At 46.6% G+C, this 18,049-nt stretch overlaps 1 protein-coding gene across 1 annotated transcript in view; it reads left to right on the top strand.

Annotated features, from left to right (window-relative positions):
- Positions 1–18,049, top strand: part of QRICH2 (glutamine rich 2) — a 72,484-nt gene that overhangs the window by 21,389 nt on the left and 33,046 nt on the right. Inside the window, exons 5-8 of the mRNA XM_060253548.1 lie at positions 9,690–11,442; positions 11,688–11,782; positions 15,241–15,347; positions 16,942–17,056. Coding sequence (XP_060109531.1) covers positions 9,690–11,442; positions 11,688–11,782; positions 15,241–15,347; positions 16,942–17,056 — 2,070 coding nt within the window. The remainder of the gene's footprint in view (positions 1–9,689; positions 11,443–11,687; positions 11,783–15,240; positions 15,348–16,941; positions 17,057–18,049) is intronic.

Here is an 18,049-nt window from a genome sequence, read left to right as displayed (position 1 = left end):
ATTATTTACAAATAGCACTTCATACATTTTGTGCCACATTCCTTCACCACTTTGGGGCCAGTATTTAGTGGGCAGGAGTGGTAGTGATCTTAGGGGGGAGGTTTCCTGGTATCAGGTAAAAAGCCAGGGCTGGATTTCACTGTGTTGTATTTTGTGCCTTGGTTATCTACTTACTCATGCAGGAAAAGTGAAAATCAGAAAGTGAATGGGTCATGTAGATTGCTCTAGACCAGGAGTCCCCAACATGTTGACCATGGGACCTACTTACACCTTTCCAAGCGTTTTTAGAAAATGAGCAGGGCTAGATGTGGCTTTTCTCCAGTAAGGCTTCTGAATGGTTCTGCAGATTTTTAAAAAAAGTTCCTTTGGCAGAAGCTGCCTCCAGAACTTCACTGTAGAACTAAAGATATGGCGCAGCAGCCATTTTGTGGCTGGCTGTATCTCCCATGGCAGCCATTTTGTGGCTGGCTGTATCTCCCATGGCAGCCATTTTGTGGCCGGCTGTATCTCCCATGGCAGCCATTTTGTGGCTGGCTGTATCTCCCTTGGCAGCCATTTTGTGGCCGGCTGTATCTCCCATGGCAGCCATTTTGTGTCTGGCTGTATCTCCCATGGCAGCCATTTTGTGGCTGGCTGTATCTCCCATGGCAGCCATTTTGTGGCTGGCTGTATCTCCCATGGCAGCCATTTTGTGGCTGGCTGTATCTCCCATGGCAGCCATTTTGTGGCTGGCTGTATCGCTCGTGGCAAGCCATTTTGTGGCAGCACCCACCATGTTGGGTCAGAATTCCAAAGGTGCCACAAAGGTTGGGGACCCCTGTAGACCTTTACATGGTTAACTCTACTGCAAGTCTGATTACCATATTGCTACCTGGTTAACTAAGACACACAGGGCTTAATCTGATTTGAATGTCAGGGTTCCAACGTAGATCATAGGAAGTAAGGACAGCTGAAAGTCTTCCTGAGCAGGTTCAGAGCATGTTTCTCTCACCCCTGAGAAACCACAGAATGTTCCTATATATCAGGGCATAGACTGAGGGTGATATTTTCAGGCAGATGTGTCCTTGGTTCTCTTCTTCAATAATCCAGCATGGAAAAAGCAAGGCATAAACTTGGCACCAGGCAGCCCCATATGGAACAATGTCATGATGACTGAGATTACAGTGTTAATTGTGAGTGTATTAAGAATGAAAGGAAGACCATTCTGGACACTGTTCTCTTCCCGGATGGTCTTGTGTAGATGTCACTAGTTGGCCAGATAACTTCATCCCAGCAAATGGTTACGTGGTCTCTAGATTAGTTTCCTGCAGGCTTCAGAGAGCAAGTCTTTCTCTCTCAGACTTGCCTACCTTAGGGTTGTTGTTAGAATAAAACAGGGGAGTGTACCTGTAGCTCAGAACCCTGACCTCCTTGGAAGAAGAGCAAGAAACAAGTCAGACGGACAGGCAAGCAGGCAGCACGATCTGTTGAGAGCTGTTGGGTCTAACTGGAGGTGCTGAAAATAGCTTAAACCACTTTTAAAACAGAACTATAATAGTTTTTGGTATTGAACAAATCCACTGGTTTAACTGACATTTTATGTCTCAGAGAGCCCTGAGGACTGTAGGGCTATGCAGGAGTCTAGGGATCGCTAACTGGATTCTCAGTATCCTTGTTAAACTACAGTTCTGAGGATTTTTTAGGGAAATCTTGAAACAGGTATAACATTGATTGCAACCAAATGTAGAGGTAGGTGACCCAAGTGACTTCTTTGGCCACTTTGGGAGGGGGCATCCACTAAAACAGTACAACACGTTAACAATATCTTCACTTGTAAAGCTGGCAATGCCAACCATGTGACCAGTACTGCAATCCTGTCAATTGTCTTCTCTTCATGGGAAATGTACAATGCCAGCGTCCGCCCTGTACATGGTGTAAATGGTTGCATTTGTCAAAGGGTTGCGGCAGGTCAAAAAACAAAACTCACAATACTGGGGAGTTAGTCCTCACTGCGCAGGATAACTAGCCACCATCAGGCCCTCTAACCCACAGCTTAGAGACTGTGGAACAAGGACCCCTGCCCTACTGGGTGTTAATCAAGAAGTCAGCCTTGCAAGGCAGGACATTTGAAGTTGAGTTCCAAAAATATTACTTTGGTTCATAAGAACATAAGAGAAGCCATGTTGGATCAGGCCAACAGCCCATCCAGTCCAACACTCTGTGTCACACAGTGGCAAAAAATTTTATATATACACACACACTGTGGCTAATAGCCACTGATGGACCTGTGCTCCATATTTTTATCTAAACCTCTCTTGAAGGTGGCTATACTTGTGGCCGCCACCACCTCTTGTGGCAGTGAATTCCACATGTTAATCACCCTTTGGGTGAAGAAGTACTTCCTTTTATCCGTTTTAACCTGTCTGCTCAGCAATTTCATCGAATGCCCACGAGTTCTTGTATTGTGAGAAAGGGAGAAAAGTACTTCTTTCTCTACTTTCTCCATCCCATGCATTATCTTGTAAACCTCTATCATGTCACCCCGCAGTCGACGTTTCTCCAAGCTAAAGAGCCCCAAGCGTTTCAACCTTTCTTCATAGGGAAAGTGCTCCAGCCCTTTAATCATTCTAGTTGCCCTTTTCTGGACTTTCTCCAATGCTATAATATCCTTTTTGAGGTGCGGCGACCAGAACTGCGCACAGTTCTCCAAATGAGACCGCACCATCGATTTATACAGGGGCATTATGGTACTGGCTGATTTGTTTTCAGTTCCCTTCCTAATAATTCCCAGCATGGCGTTGGCCTTTTTTATTGCAAACGCACACTGTCTTGACATTTTCAGTGAGTTATCTACCACGACTACACGTTCCTGTAGCATGTTGAAGCCTCCATTAGGCTCAAATAAGAACAACTGTCTACATTCCCTTAAAATGAGAGGAGGGATTATCTCTTACTTGGAGAATAAATTACCAAGAGATATTTCCCCTTCATATGACGATCAGCCTTCAGCCCCTGTTCCCCTTGAACCAATAATCCAAATATGGTCTAAGTATGGTAGCACTGTACAGCTGTCACAGGCATGAACAACGCTGGAACTTATGACCACTAAAGGCAAATCAATACGAAATACTGAGTTGGAACATAGCTGGTTGGAATAGTAAAAGTCAGATGCCACATCTTGTTATTTCATTTCTAACCCAATATGATGCTGTTTTATGTCAAGAAATGTAGGCTTTCAATGAAGCTGCTCGTCCTAGTTATATTTCATTCACCAGGAAGGCTTCTTTAGGGAATAGCACAGGGAGATCTAAGGTCAGTTGAGCATGTCTCCTCTCCAAGGCATTAAAATATAACCTCAATTAATGTCTTGATTTCGAATGATTTGGTTTTGGCTGTTTTGGTTACTCTGAATAATTTCCCCTTGGTTTTTATTTCAGTTTATTTACCTTAAGATGCTGGTGTTGTATCCATGAATGAAAACTGGAATATGTTAATAGGATTATATGATGAATTGATGGACAGTCTTCTAGATAGATGGTTATTTTAACAGGTGACTTTAATATCAGCATTGGAAGCAACGATGAAGCTTTACTATTTACCTGGTTGGGGTTTTTGATACTTTATTCCCTTTAATGTGTTCAGTTGCTTTAAAATACACTAGTATTAATAGAGTAGGTATGAGGATCTTTGGATTATCTATATAAAAAGAATTTACCGTATTAAATGGGTATATGGAGATTGAGAGAAGCGGTGACTTGACTTTTTTTTGGTCCCGAGATGTCTAGTGTTATTGACTATAGCCTGGTGGCTTCTAATTTTCTACATGTGATAAAGAAGTTATCTGTTCCAGATTTCATGGGCAGGGATCATCTACTTGTTTCTTTTACTCTGATGCTACAAATTTCCTTAAGTGAGCAAGGACAACTGTAAAAGCAGGGTAATGGGATTTGTCATTTTTAATGACCCCCCTCAAATAAGAGCAGCATTAGTATACGTTGCGTTTGACGGAAATTGGATTTATTCAAGATAAACTCTCTAGAGTTAACTTGACTGAGTCTTCCATCAAGCTATTAGACGATCTTTTTATTCTACGTGAGCCTTTTTACTTATGCTCGCATCAACACAGGAATATGTCTGAGCCACCAAACAGAAAGAAATGGTTTGACAATGAATGCAAAATTATGAAAAGAAGGATTTGACAATTGCACTGTGAATTTAAAGGAAATAATACCTTCTCCATTCCAGGAAAATGACTTAATTTTTAAAAAAAGACGCAAAAAACTAATTCAAATTAAAAAGAGGGAAGAAAAATATAAGGATGGCGACTTCTTATTGGCTTGCTGAGTGATCTGTCATGTTTTTGGAAAATTGTTTCTGTGGCTATGTATCTGAGGTCTAACTTACTGTCAAGCGTGCCTGCCTCTCAGTGGATGATATATTTTAAGGAGCTGTTTTGTTCTAGCCCCTCCTGTAATACTGTGGTAGTGGGTACAATATTTGAGGATCTTCGTAATTGGGCTCCTGTATTGAAGGATGTATGTAGTATGATTTGTCATATGTGATCTGGCAAGGTTCCAGGCTCAGATAGGGTCTCAAATGACTTAAAATAGATCCTTCCTATATTAGCACCAGTTTTTCCTCACATACATTTGACTAGTGAAATTCCCACCGTTTGAAGCATTCTATAATCATTCCAATTTTCAAAAAGGGTAATAGGTCTGAGCTAGGGATGTGCAAAAAAAAAAAAAAAATCGGTATTACACAGATTCGGAAGTATACGGGGGAAAAAAATTCGGAATCCCCGTATACTCCTGAATACCACATTCGGAATAGCCGCATATACGGTAGATGCGCGGCTATTTCCGAATATACGGCCCTATTATACCCTATGGGCCATTGAAATCAATGGCAAATAGGGTATATTTGAAGCCACCTGGAGGGGAGGGGGTTTGAGGGAGAGCCCCCAAATTTGCAGGGGACCTGCAGGGGACTCTCCCCTCCAACCCCCCCAAGTCCCCAAAAGATTGGGCCAGGGGATCCCATTGCAGGGGCACCCAAAGAGGGTGCCCCTATTCCATCATTATACCCTATGGGCCATTGAAATCAATGGCAACATAGGGCATAATTAGAGGCTACTGGGGGGCAGGGGGTTTGAGGGAGAGCCCCAAAAACTGCAGGGAACCCGCAGGGGACTCTCCCCTACAAAACCCCCAAGTCCCAAAAAGATTGGGCCAGCGGGTCCCTGTCTTTGGGCTCCCCAAAAGGCCCATTGCCAACAATGATAGGGAAAGCCCAATTAGCCACTTCCTCACTGTAATTGTCATGGGAAAAGTGGCTCTGGGGAGCAGGGGGTTTTGAGGAGAGCCCCCCAAACTGCTGTGCAGCTTCAGGGCACTGTCCCACACAAAACCCACAAGGCCAAAAAAAAATTGGACCAGGGGGTCCAATTCTGGGGCACCCAAAGCCAAACCTAACTTCACACCAGAGAATCTCTATAGGATCCAAATGCACTACATCCCTCTATCTACTCTATGAACCCTGCAGGCCTGGAACCAATATAAACTCAGTTGCCAACATCACTGCCACAGAAAACACAATCGGCTCAAGGTCTGCTCTGCAGACCTGGCTGCAGCAAACCCAGATGCCAGGTCTCCAGCCCTGCCCCAAACAACACGGGGAGAGCTGGCCAACCACAACAAGCCTGCTGGTTCTGGGTCTCTCACCCAGGTGCCAGCTTCCCTGCCACAGAACATGCAATCTACAGATGCCAGGTCTCCAGCCCTGCCCCAAACAACACGGGGAGAGCTGGCCAACCACAACAAGCCTGCTGGTTCTGGGTCTCTCACCCAGGTGCCAGTTTCCCTGCCACAGAACATGCAATCTACAGATGCCAGGTCTCCAGCCCTGCCCCAAACAACATGGGGAGAGCTGGCCAACCACAACAAGCCTGCTGGTTCTGGGTCTCTCATCCAGGTGCTAGCTTCCCTGCCACAGAGCACACAATCTACTCTATAAAAACAAGAAAGTGACCCAGCCCACAAACACCCTCGCCAACCCCCACACCAACCAAATCAAAAGTAAACAAATCAAACAGTAAACAAATCAAACAGTACTTTTAAAACAGTAAAAAAATTAACTTTTAACAATACAGGAACTTAGGAAATTAGGCCAAACAGCACCCCCCCCCCCAAGAACCAGAAGAGAAGAGTAACAGCAGCACAACACAGCAGCAACAAATCAAACACTGAATACTTTTAAAACAGTAAAAAACTCAATTTTTAACAATACAGGAACTTTGCCAACCCCCCCCCCCCCAAAAAAAACAAAAAAACCCCAAACCCTTCACCCTAATCCCGAGAAATCCAAGCCACCCAAATCAGGAGAAGTAAAAGGACACTGCACTTTTAAAAGTCCTCTCAGTAAATTAAGATATGGGCAAATTAGCAACCCACCCCCACCCCAGGCCCCCACCCCCAGCAGAACCTAACCCCAACCCCAAATAGGCTACCCACCCAGTACTCACCCACCCAAATCTGGATAAGTAAAGGGACTCTAGTCCTTTTACCAACAAAAACTAAAACAAGAACAACCCCAAAACTGTCTTACCTTGTCTTCTCTACTCCTGGGAAGTCTGGTAAGGCTGAGTGAGAGAGCAGCAGGCAGCAGCTGAAGCCAAGGGCCAGCCAGCAGCAGCAGCACAATCTCTCACACCAACACAGCAGCAATGGAGGAATCCAGCCAGGAAGACTCCTTAGAAAGGTTCTCTGGCCCTACAGAGAGCAATTTCAAAAAATAGCACTGCTGTCTGATTGGCTAGACAACAGTGCTTACTTGGATACCCAAGTAAGCAAAAGATCAAAATAACAACAATGTAGCTGATGGCTGGGCCTTCAGCTACACACAATACCCCTGCAAAGCATGCATTTGCAATGCATTTTGCAAATGCATGCTTTGGATTGGCTGCTGGGGCTCCTCTTTCCCCTCCCTGATCCCAGGGAGGCTATGGGAGAGGCGGGAAGAGGCTACTAAAGGCGGGAAAGTAGGCAAGCAGCTCCCCTGAGGCTGCAGAAGCTACTTTCCCGCTTTTTGCATTGACAGCCGTATACTTCCGAATAGCTATTCGGCAGTATACGGCGAGCCGTATTCGGCTGCCGTATAATAGACGGCAATGGGAATCGGCTACAGCTGATTCCGTATACAGCCGAATCAGTGGTGATTTGGCTGTATATACGGTTCGGCCGAACCAAATGCACATCCCTAGTCTGAGCCAGGACTTTTTTTGTAGCAGGAACTTCTTTGAATATTAGGCCACACACCCCCTAATATGCCAATCCCCCAAGAGCTTACAATAGGCCCTGTAATAAGAGCCCTGTAAACTCTTGGAGGATTCGGCACATACGAGGGGTGTGCTCTAATATGCAAAGGCGTTCCTGCTACAAGAAAAGCCCTGGGTCTGACCTTACTAATTATTGCCTGATCAGACTTTTATCGGCTATTGGGAAATTGCATCCTTTCCTCCTGTATCAAAGGTTAATGGAATGGATTGAGAGCAATGATGTTTGGGGTTGGGAACAAATTAGTTTCAGGAGAGGATTCTCCACCATTGACAACTACTTAATTCTTCTCTACTTAGCAGAAAAATATACAGCTATACCAAAGCTGCGTGTGGCTTTTTTAGACCCCAAAGGAGCAATTAGAGGGCTTATTAATTGAGAAAATACTGTTCTGGTTAATCAAGATATTATGTGCTAATACTACTGCTCAGTTTCAATGTGGTGATGAGGGCAACTCTCAGACAGCTTTATTTTTGATAGGGGGGTTAGACAAGTTTCTTTGCTTGCTCCTCTCCTTTTTAATTTATATTTAAATGATTTGATGTTGAGCCTCACATCCCCAGGATTTTGTGCCGCCAGATGAGCTCAAAAAAAAAAAAATGACCATTGCTGTTTTATGCTGATTCTGTTCTTACTCCACATGTTAACATTGATCTGAAGTCACTTCTGAGACATCTCTCAAATTACTGTTTAGAAAAAGAGTTGCAAATAAACTACAATAAATCTGAAATACTGGTTTCCCTCCCAAAGTAGCAATGTAAGACTTGTTAAATGGATCATAGCAAACTTTCATATTGAACTAGTTTGGAAGTCTGGTTACTTGGAAATTGTTTTCTCTTCAAACCTTTCTTGGTCTCCCCAGCTTAAGTTTGCGGTGAATAAGGTTAAGACCATGTCAGGTTTCTTAAATATTTGAACCAAGTGAGAGGTTCTGCAAGTGATTTTGCCTCCGTAGGGTTGCCAAGTCCAATTCAAGAAATATCTGGGGATTTTGGGGGTGGAGCCAGGAGACTTTGGGGGTGGGACCAGTAGACATTGGGGGTGGAGTCATGAGCAAGGTTGGAACAAGTACAATTGAACTCCAAAGGGAGTTCTGGCCATCACATTGAAAGAGACTTCACACATTTTCAATGCCTTCCCTCCATTAGAAATAATGAAGGATAGGGGCACCTTCTTTGGGGGCCCATAGAATTGGCCCCCCTGGTCCAATTGTTTTGAGACTTGGAGGGTGTTTTGAGGAAAGGCATCAGATGCTATGCTGCAAACTTGGTGCCTCTACCTCAAAGAACATCCCCCCCCCCCAAGAGCCTCAGATACCCGCGGATCAATTCCCCATTATTCCCTATGGGAATTGTTCTCCATAGAGTGCCCAGTAGACATTTCCCTTCCCCCCCCCTGCTTGCTAAAGCAGGGGGAGGGCCTCCAAACCAGGGAATCCCCTGCCCCCTCCCTCCCTCTCTCTCACACACACACTTACTGGGTCTGGCTCCTCCACAACTTTACTTGCTCTGAAAACGAAAGCAAAACAAACGGAGGGCCTGTGCTCTGCCGAAACTGCTGCTGACCCTTCCCCATGAAGCACTTCCTGTTTCCTGCTCAACTTTAAAGGCACACATTTTAAAAATGGACCTGTTTGCAGGTTTCTAAACCTGCTGGAGCTCTAGAGGTACATGGTGACTGTGGGGGCAGGGCTTCCCCCCGTCGGCCAGCTGGCTGGGGGCGGGGGAAGCCTGTAAAATCAGGGGATCCCCCGCTGGGACCTGGGGATTGGGAAGCCTACTTCCCAGGAATCAACCCGAATGTTCTGTCCTCTTACCACATGCTTTGCAGAGTTTCCTTTCCTTCAGATCTTAAATTGAAGTTCTCTAGCGGGGAATACCAACATTTGAAGTTACTGTCCCCCCTCCCCGCCATCTTCTTGTGTCATCACCACCCTCATTTGTCTGTGTGAACCATGTCCAACCATCTTCCTTGCTGTGGTCCTGGCACAGTCTTTTCCTCTGAGTGGCTCGGCTTATTTTTGGAGCTCTTTTAGTTACGGAGGTGGAGAGTGCCAACCATTGGACTGCAGCCTTTAAAAAACACTGATTGCATTAGGAAGCCTCTGCAAACCTGCTTCTCCAAGCCAAACTTATTTTCACTAATTGAACCCCCACCCAAGGCCTTTGTGGCAACCAATCTGGTGAGTCGCATTAGAACACAGAACGGCGGCAGCAGTGTGTTTGTGTTTTGAAAAGCTGGGGGATTGGTCCAAGCAGTGCCTATACAGAACATTTATTTTTAATATCACTCCTGATATTTCCTAATCCTTTCCTTCCAGTACTGGTCTGTTTTCTTTGTCTGTCACTAAATTTGCTTCCTTCCATTTATTTGTAGGAGACAAGTCCAGTCCACCACTCTCCAACCTCTAGTTTAACCTCTCAAGATGGCAAAACCTCTGGACCTCCAGGAATGCAGGCTGGAGCATCTAGAAGAGAAGGAGCACCAGGGACTACACAAGCTGCTGTCCCAGGAGTTCAGCCAGGTGGCCAGCCTGGTGTTGCTGGGGCTGAAGAGGCCCAGGCAGGAGTAGCTGGTGTTTCAGCAGCTGTCCCTGGGGCACATCCAGGAGCTGCCTATCCAGGGGCTCAGCCTGGCCACCCCATGATCCATCCAGGAGCCCAGGGACCCTACCCTGGAGCGCCATGGGCCCAGCCCGGAGCTCCAGGAGCCCAGGCACCCTACCCCGGAGCTCCAGGGGCCCAGGCACCCTACCCCGGAGCTCCAGGGGCCCAGGCACCCTACCCCGGAGCTCCAGGGGCCCAGGCACCCTACCCCGGAGCTCCAGGGGCCCAGGCACCCTACCCCGGAGCTCCAGGGGCCCAGGCACCCTACCCCGGAGCTCCAGGGGCCCAGGCACCCTACCCCGGAGCTCCAGGGGCCCAGGCACCCTATCCCGGACCTCCAGGGGCCCAGGCACCCTACCCCGGAGCTCCAGGAGCCCAGGCACCCTACCCCGGAGCCCAGGCACCCTACCCTGGAGCTCCAGGAGCCCAGCCCGGAGCCCCAGGAGCCCAGCCCGGAGCCCCAGGAGCCCAGCCCGGAGCCCCAGGAGCCCAGCCCGGAGCCCCAGGGGCCCAGGCACCCTACCCCGGAGCCCCAGGGGCCCAGGCACCCTACCCCGGAGCCCCGGGGGCCCAGGCACCCTACCCCGGAGCCCCGGGGGCCCAGGCACCCTACCCCGGAGCCCCGGGGGCCCAGGCACCCTACCCCGGAGCCCCGGGGGCCCAGGCACCCTACCCCGGAGCCCCGGGGGCCCAGGCACCCTACCCCGGAGCCCCGGGGGCCCAGGCACCCTACCCTGGAGCCCAGGCACCCTACCCCGGAGCTCCAGGAGCCTACCCCGGAGCCCCGGGGGCCCAGGCACCCTACCCCGGAGCCCCGGGGGCCCAGGCACCCTACCCTGGAGCCCCGGGGGCCCAGCCTGGAGCTCCAGGGGCCCAGGCACTCTACCCCAGAGCTCCAGGGGCCCAGGCGCCCTATCCTGGAGCTTACCCAGGAGCTCCTGGGGCATACCCTGGAGCTCCTGGAGCCCAGGCACCCTTTCCTGGAGCATACCCAGGAGCTCCCCAAGCCCAGGCACCCTACACTGGGGCTCCTGGGGTCCAGCCTGGGGCTCCTGGGGTCCAGCCTGGGGCTCAGCCTGGAGTTCCTGGAGGTCCACCTGGAGTTTCTGGAGCTGGCTATCCTGGTGCCCCTAGGGCTCAGGAAGGACATACTGGTGGCCAGCCTGGTGTTCCTGGAGTGCAGACATACTATCCTGGTGCCCAAGATACATATCTTACAGGCCAATATGGGCCTCCTGTTCCTGCAACACAGATTGCAGGCCTACTGACAGTACCACCAGGGCCTTCTTTAGGTACTACACCCCCAGCATCACCAGCGTTAACTCCTGTACAGGATTCAGACACTCCCTCATCTAGAACCAGTTTGGCCCCAGCTCGCTATGCCGAGACTGTGGATGCCCTTCGCCAGATAGCCCAGCTGACCGACCTCTACTATGCTTTGAGAGACCAGATCAACAAGCTGGAACAAAACAAGTGCGGTCCATCTGATCTCCAAAGGCTGCAAGACTTCCTCACCAGTGCAGGTACGGATTGCACACACGCCAGGTGCTCTTTCCAGTGTTATTTGGCAAAATGCCAGGATTTATTGGAGCAAAATTTTGCAAAAGTGCTGGCTACCCATTTTTTGTTTGTAGGACAAATTTGAAAATAGCAGACCATGGTCACCAAAAAAGTTAGGGTTTGAAATGCTGGCCTTGCCATTTGAGGTCCGAGGGTCTCTCAGCTGTGTGTGATTTTGTCATTGTTCTCTTTCCTTGCTTCTGGATAGTTGATAGGACCCTTGCCAGCATCCCACCCAACCTTAATGAACAGCTGGCTTCCCTGAAATCCATGGAAGACATCATGAAAGGTGAAAAAGAGAAGGTGAGGGTAATTCGTTTCTATGCTTGCAAGAAGGATTTGTGCAGTCTGGTTTTCTCAAAAGGAGAAGTACCATAGAAGCACCATGTCCTGCTTTTTGAAACCTCTCCGTGCATTGCTATAGTATGTTAAATTGTCCATATGCTTGCTTCATTAATTTCTGCCTCAGCTGTAACCTGTCCTTAGACAGCTTCCTACCATTGGCCCATCTAGCTTAGACTTGTCTGCTCTTTTTGGCAGCACTTCTGCAAGGTCTTGGTGAAAATGAGGATTTCCCAGAAACCATGCTAGATCTACATCCCAAGCAATGTTCCCTCTAGCTGCCGAGTCTTGCGAGCAAAGATTCTACTTTGTGAGCTACTGGCATTAAAGTTGTGAGCTGCTGTGTAAATTATTGCGCTCTGGGGTCATCCTTCCTGAGCTAAGACAAAAGTATGTGAGCTGGAGGCTAAAAATCCGTGAGCTAGCTCACGCTAACTCAGCTTAGAGGGGACACTGATCCCAAGTGTATTAGTAACAGCTTGTTGACATTTAATCCAATAATTTGCTTGAGTTTTGTCCTCTCTCATGGGTTTGCATGATAGTAAGTAACAGGTGGGGGACTCTCAAGGACCTTATTTTCCTATGTATCCCTGCTCCCATTATTGTCTGTTTCCCTCCTCCTGGTAGCCTCCATATCCTCTTCCCTTATCTCTGGTTCCTTATGTCTTTCCTCTCTATCAGCCAACCTACCTTTTATCTGCTGTCTCTCTTCAGCTATAGTTATTATTTATTTACTTCATTTATACACTGCCTTTCTTTCCAGTGGAGTCCCAGAGCATCTTGTATTGTTCTGTTCTCCACTTTATCTTCACAACAACCCTGTGAGGTAGGTTAGGCTGGGAGTATAATACTAGCCCAAAGAAATGCAGTGAGCTTCCACAGCAGAGTGGGGAATTTGAACCTGGGTCTCCCAGATCTTAATCTGAAACTCTAACCACTACATCACACTAGCTTTTGTGTAATGGCTGCTGTTGAACAATAGCAAGCAGCCAGACCTACTAGTGGTTGCTGTTGGGAATGGCCCCAATGAATCCTTCATCAAAGGCCAAAATATCCCTAGAGAGAGCCCTGTTCCCTGCCCCTGCCTTTTACTGACAGAAACGATGGCTTGGCTGGCAATATTGTTGTGGTTGCTTAGCAACTCCCACATTGGCTATGGTAGAGGGCATTCATTTCTTAAAGGTACAGGTGCTGCTTTAGCCACCCAATGTTTGGAGGGTTTATATATATATATATATATATATATATATATATATATATATATATATATATATATATATATATATATATATATATATATATATATATATATATATATATACCCTCCAAACATTGGGTGGCTAAAATAGCACCTGTACCTTTAAGAAATGAATGCCCTCTACCATAGCCAATATATATATATTTAAGATTTCAGATTTTTCTGCACACCTGGGACTTTTCTCAGGGTTGTAGAAAGATTTGTCTTGTTTATTCATGGCTCCAGTTCCAGATATAAGTAGTCACAGATGTAGAGAATTAGATATGTTGATATTCTCCTTCCAATCTTGAAAATGAGAAACTAGCAGAAGAGGCCAGGGGGGTGATAGACCACTTACTATCATTGCAGAAATAATGGGGGAAAGGGAAAGCCGTTCCATTCTAATAGTAATCTTAGGAATTTGCAGTGAAGAAAGGGGCAGTTCAATCAACTCTTGAAAACATATGATTGCCTTCTCATGTCAACAGCCATACTTGTGTTGGAGCAACTGCACATTTGTGCAGTGCAGACTGAACTGGCTTTTGCCTCCACCACTGTCATTATTGATGGTTACTGGTAAACATTCCCATCCCCCTCAATTCTCTATAGCAACAGTTGATTATTTGCAGAGAACCTGCTCATTGTCCACTGTTGAATATTAGTGTTGTCAGGTTAGAGATATTGAGTCCAAACAGATAGCCATTTTGTGACACAGTCGGCACATACCTATGTGCCACATATGTGGTAAAATGCTCCTTACCCCTTGATGACCGAAGTGTGTAGTCACGCTGTTCTACTGTGGTCTTCTGTTCAAGCTCAAACAAACAATCGGGGTTGGCTTTATAGCAAACAATCGGGTTGGCTTTATAGCAAAGGTAAAAGTCTTAAGGCAGAACTACATGTTGCTGAAAATACAAGGCTGCTTCTGAAAACCACATCCCTCTTGAGTTCTCTTAATCCATCTTCATATGTAGTCCACTTTGTGATACTGGACATTTTACCACCACCGGTGATATTGAGTAGGGATTTAAAAATGCACATTGTGGTGATGTCACATTACTGGGGATCAGGAATCAAGAATACTCAACACATACGTGTCAGTTTGGGGGACAGCCTGCTGATCTCCAAAGGAGGGGCTTCTCTTTTTTAATCACCAATGTAATTATTCCTTCTGAACTTTGTTAATTAGACCTTCTCCAATAACAGCTACAGCTCTCATTTTGTAACTATATGTTCTGTGTGATAGCTGCATCACAAATCCAGGTGCTGATAAAGTCCTGTTTTATGTTATTGCTGCTGCTTTTATGTTGTATGTTGTTGCTGCTGTTGATAACGCTATGTTTCATGTTATTGCTGCTGCCATCTCGCAGAACATATAGTTACAAAACGTTTTGAGTTTTCTTTGCTGCCCTCATTTCAGCCACATTCGCTCTCTCGCCCTAGTGCTTTCCCCTTCCGTCTCAAGCTTATCCACTGTGATTACTAACTGCAATGTCGGAAATAAAAATAATGGATTTTGGAGAGGAGAGGGCAACTGTACTGGCATGTCTCGTATGAACTGTTCACTTTCTAATTTGAACTTCATCAAATCTGCTTTCCTTTTGGCCATTCTGGATCATACTCTCCTCATCCTAAGGATTCAGATATAGGTAGAGTTAATGGTTGTCAGATACATAAAATAAGGCAACATCGGAAGCCGCTGGGTTACAGTGGACTATCCAACTTGTCCAGCTTTAGATTAATCCCACTTCCTGCTGCTGTCACTTCCTTGGGTTCCCCTGCCTGATTCTTGCTGTATGGCTTCTTTTTGATCTCCTGTTTCAGCCTCGCTTCAGCCACGCCCATCAGCCATTACTACCTCAGTACACTAGGCAATTACAATGCCCTTCTTTCTTACCAATCAGTCAATTTAAGATTAAATTCAGCTGTGATACATGTGAGCAGGGCTCTTTTTAATAGGAAGAGCCCGGCAGGAACTCATTTGCATATTAGGCCATATCCCCTGACGCCAAGCCAGCCGGAACGGCATCGTATGCGAGCAGTAACCCCTAGAAGTAGGAATTACCTGCAATAGGGAGGAATGTGTTCCTTTACTCCAAAGAACAAGTTAGCAAGTTGACTACATTTCTTGAGAGGCAACCATCCGTTTAGGGGTTCTCATTCTTTCCAATTGTGATTCTAGATAGACAAGATTCAGAGAATCGTTGAAGGAGAAATGGCGGAAATGCCAGTCACAGAAGCACCAGTGGAGGGAGCTGGTCAGCTCAACATGCAGATAGGTTATCTCAGGTAAAACTAGGACGATGAAGCACATAAGGAGGGAAATCTAATCGCAGCTTCATTGGTTAATGCCGTGATATGTGGCAGCAGCCCTCCTCCAAATGACCGTAGCAGGTATATTGTGAAGTTCACCTGCAGCAGTAGGATAGAGAGCGGTTCTATCTTCATATCATAACATCAGCACAATAATATGAAGACCACATAAAAAAAAACCCAACACCATACACCTCATCCTGTTTATCTGTGCTTAGATCCACGGATCTCCTCGTTTTTCTCAGTTGTATATTTCCCCCTATCAAGACACAGCCGATTTATGACAACCCCGTAGGGTTTCCAAGGCAAGAGACATTAGAGGTGGTTTGCCATTGGCTGCCTCCTCGACTTCCTTGGGAGGTCTCCCATCCAATGAATGATCTGAGGAGATTGGACTACCCAGGTCAGGGCATAACTAGAATAAATTCCTGTAAGGCTGTTCCAAAGATTTTTTATTTTTTTTTAGTGTATAAATGAGGGATAATTAAAAATTCCATTTCTCCCCCACCCCAGCAAAACACTGTTCGGTCAGTGTGAATATTTTTCCCCTGTGGAATTATAAAAGGAAAGCTACCTCTTAATACATTTCTATTATTCCTGGGCACACCCGGGAGAATTTTAAAATACCCAAGAAGGCTCTTAGCTGTCCTCCAGGTAATGGAGAGCTGATTTTGTTTCAGAAATTTGGCTGAAAAAACCCCCCAAATAGTTTGATTTTTGAGGTCAGACCTGCCTGTTGCTTAAGAAGGTCATTGTGGACAGATCTGAGAGGGCAGAAGACAAGAACAGGACAGAGTTGTCACCGTGTTAAAAGTTTCAAAGAGTTGTTCTAAGTCTGCAGGCCCAACCTGTTTCTCTGTAGGTCAGGTTTTGGGAGCCCCTGTCAAGACGCTCTCCAGCTGGCTCCTTTCTAGGTCCTGCCATGACTCGGGAAGAGAAAGCACTTGCTGCTCCACGTTGCCATTGCTTCTCATAGAATGGCCATGGTGAACTAGCATGGACACAAGTTACCACCAGCCTGCCTGTCCAGCTGGTTGCCATTGTATTCTTAGGCAAGTGAGTGAACAGTGGCCAGTGGCATGCAGAAACCATCAATGTTTGCCCTCTGGTTATCTGGCAGAAGAGGAGGAGCCACTATGCCTACTTTTGGCAGTGGTGTACATGCCAAGGAGGAGAGGAGAGTTGCACAGGCTGAATCGATCTACAGTCCTTCCAGGGGCACAGCACCATTGATACCACTCTCATAAAATCAGCACAATAATATGAAGACCGCATAAAAACAAAAAGAAAGAGAGAGACAGAGACGCATATACCCTCAGGACTATTTTTATAGCCACGTGATACAATGGTCAATAAAGAAGTCAAAGGCAACCGCTGTGGAATGGCCCTGGCAGAGTGGGATGAGGAGATGCACTGAAGCTTCTGGTGGGCTGGTTTCAGCAAGTTACACCCCTCCCCCTTCCCGCAGCACTCCATCGGAGATCCAGGAAACAGATAAAACACACACACTCGCAAATTATGTCGTCCGTTTGATGCATGATTCTTCTCTGTTATTGGCTTTGCGGAACAGAGGAACCGTGCAGGAGATAGAGAAAGAACTAAAGGAGCTGAGAGAGAAGCAGGATAAGGGGAAAGAGACGCTGGAGCAGTCGGTGACCGACACTGCCCTTGACCTACAAGATCAGGTTAGCAAGAGGGATAAAAAGCAGCACAGGCTCTTCATTCCTGGCTGGCTACCCAGAGTTCCTCCTGGCCATTCATTCCCCTCTTCCTTCTAGCTGTTCAACGCCAAGCCAAACCTTTTATTTAGGCAGGCCTTCAGGGAATGAAAGGCGCAGAGTGGTAAAGCAGCAGTACCGCGGTCTGATCTCTCTGCTCACGACCTGAGTTTGATTCTGGCGGAAGCTGGATTCAGGTAGCCAGCCCAAGGTTGACTCAGCCTTCCATCCTTCCGAGGTCGGTAAAATGAGTACCCAGCTTGCTGGGGGGGAAAGTGTAAAAGACTGGGGAAGGCAATGGCAAACCACCCCGTCAAAAGTCTGCCGTGAAAACGTTGTGAAAGCAACGTCACCCCAGAGTCGGAAACGACTGGTGCTTGCACAGGGGACCTTTCCTTTCCTCAGGGAATGAAGAAGCTGGTGTGTTATCTAGTCTTCTCCTTTGCTGCTATTTTTATTTTCTTTCGGGGTGGTTATTAGATGTGTTTGGTATGTTATATTGCTTGCTTTTAATTGTTAGCCGCCTTGAATGCTACACAGAAACATGGTCTGTAAAGTGTTTAAATAAACAAATGTGGCCATGAAAGTGTTTTAAATAAATAAACGTGGCTTGGAGCATTTGCCACCTACATCTTTTTTTTTTCTCTTGGGACCCCTGCCCATTGTAAGAGGCATCTTGCCCATGAATGGCATAATCCTGCACTGCCCGACATGGGGCAAGTCAGCCTAGTAACTAAAGAATACGATAGCCCAATTTCTCTTTTATGTTGGCTTCTGCCTTGCAGTTAGTGCTGAATAACAATGAGGACCAGCATCAATAAATAGTGTCTGCTTAATCAGTTTGCCAGACCCACTCTCTAAGCTACCCAAAATATACATACCACCTAATAATTTTTTTAATGAGCTTGTAAATGTTTTATACCGTACTTGTGGCCCCAGCTGGTGTAAACCTCACTTTCC

Source organism: Heteronotia binoei, chromosome 13, assembly GCF_032191835.1.
Source record: "Heteronotia binoei isolate CCM8104 ecotype False Entrance Well chromosome 13, APGP_CSIRO_Hbin_v1, whole genome shotgun sequence".
NCBI lineage: Eukaryota > Metazoa > Chordata > Lepidosauria > Squamata > Gekkonidae > Heteronotia > Heteronotia binoei.
The sequence above is the reverse complement of the archived record's forward strand: the minus strand, read 5'-3'. Positions and strand labels throughout refer to the sequence as shown.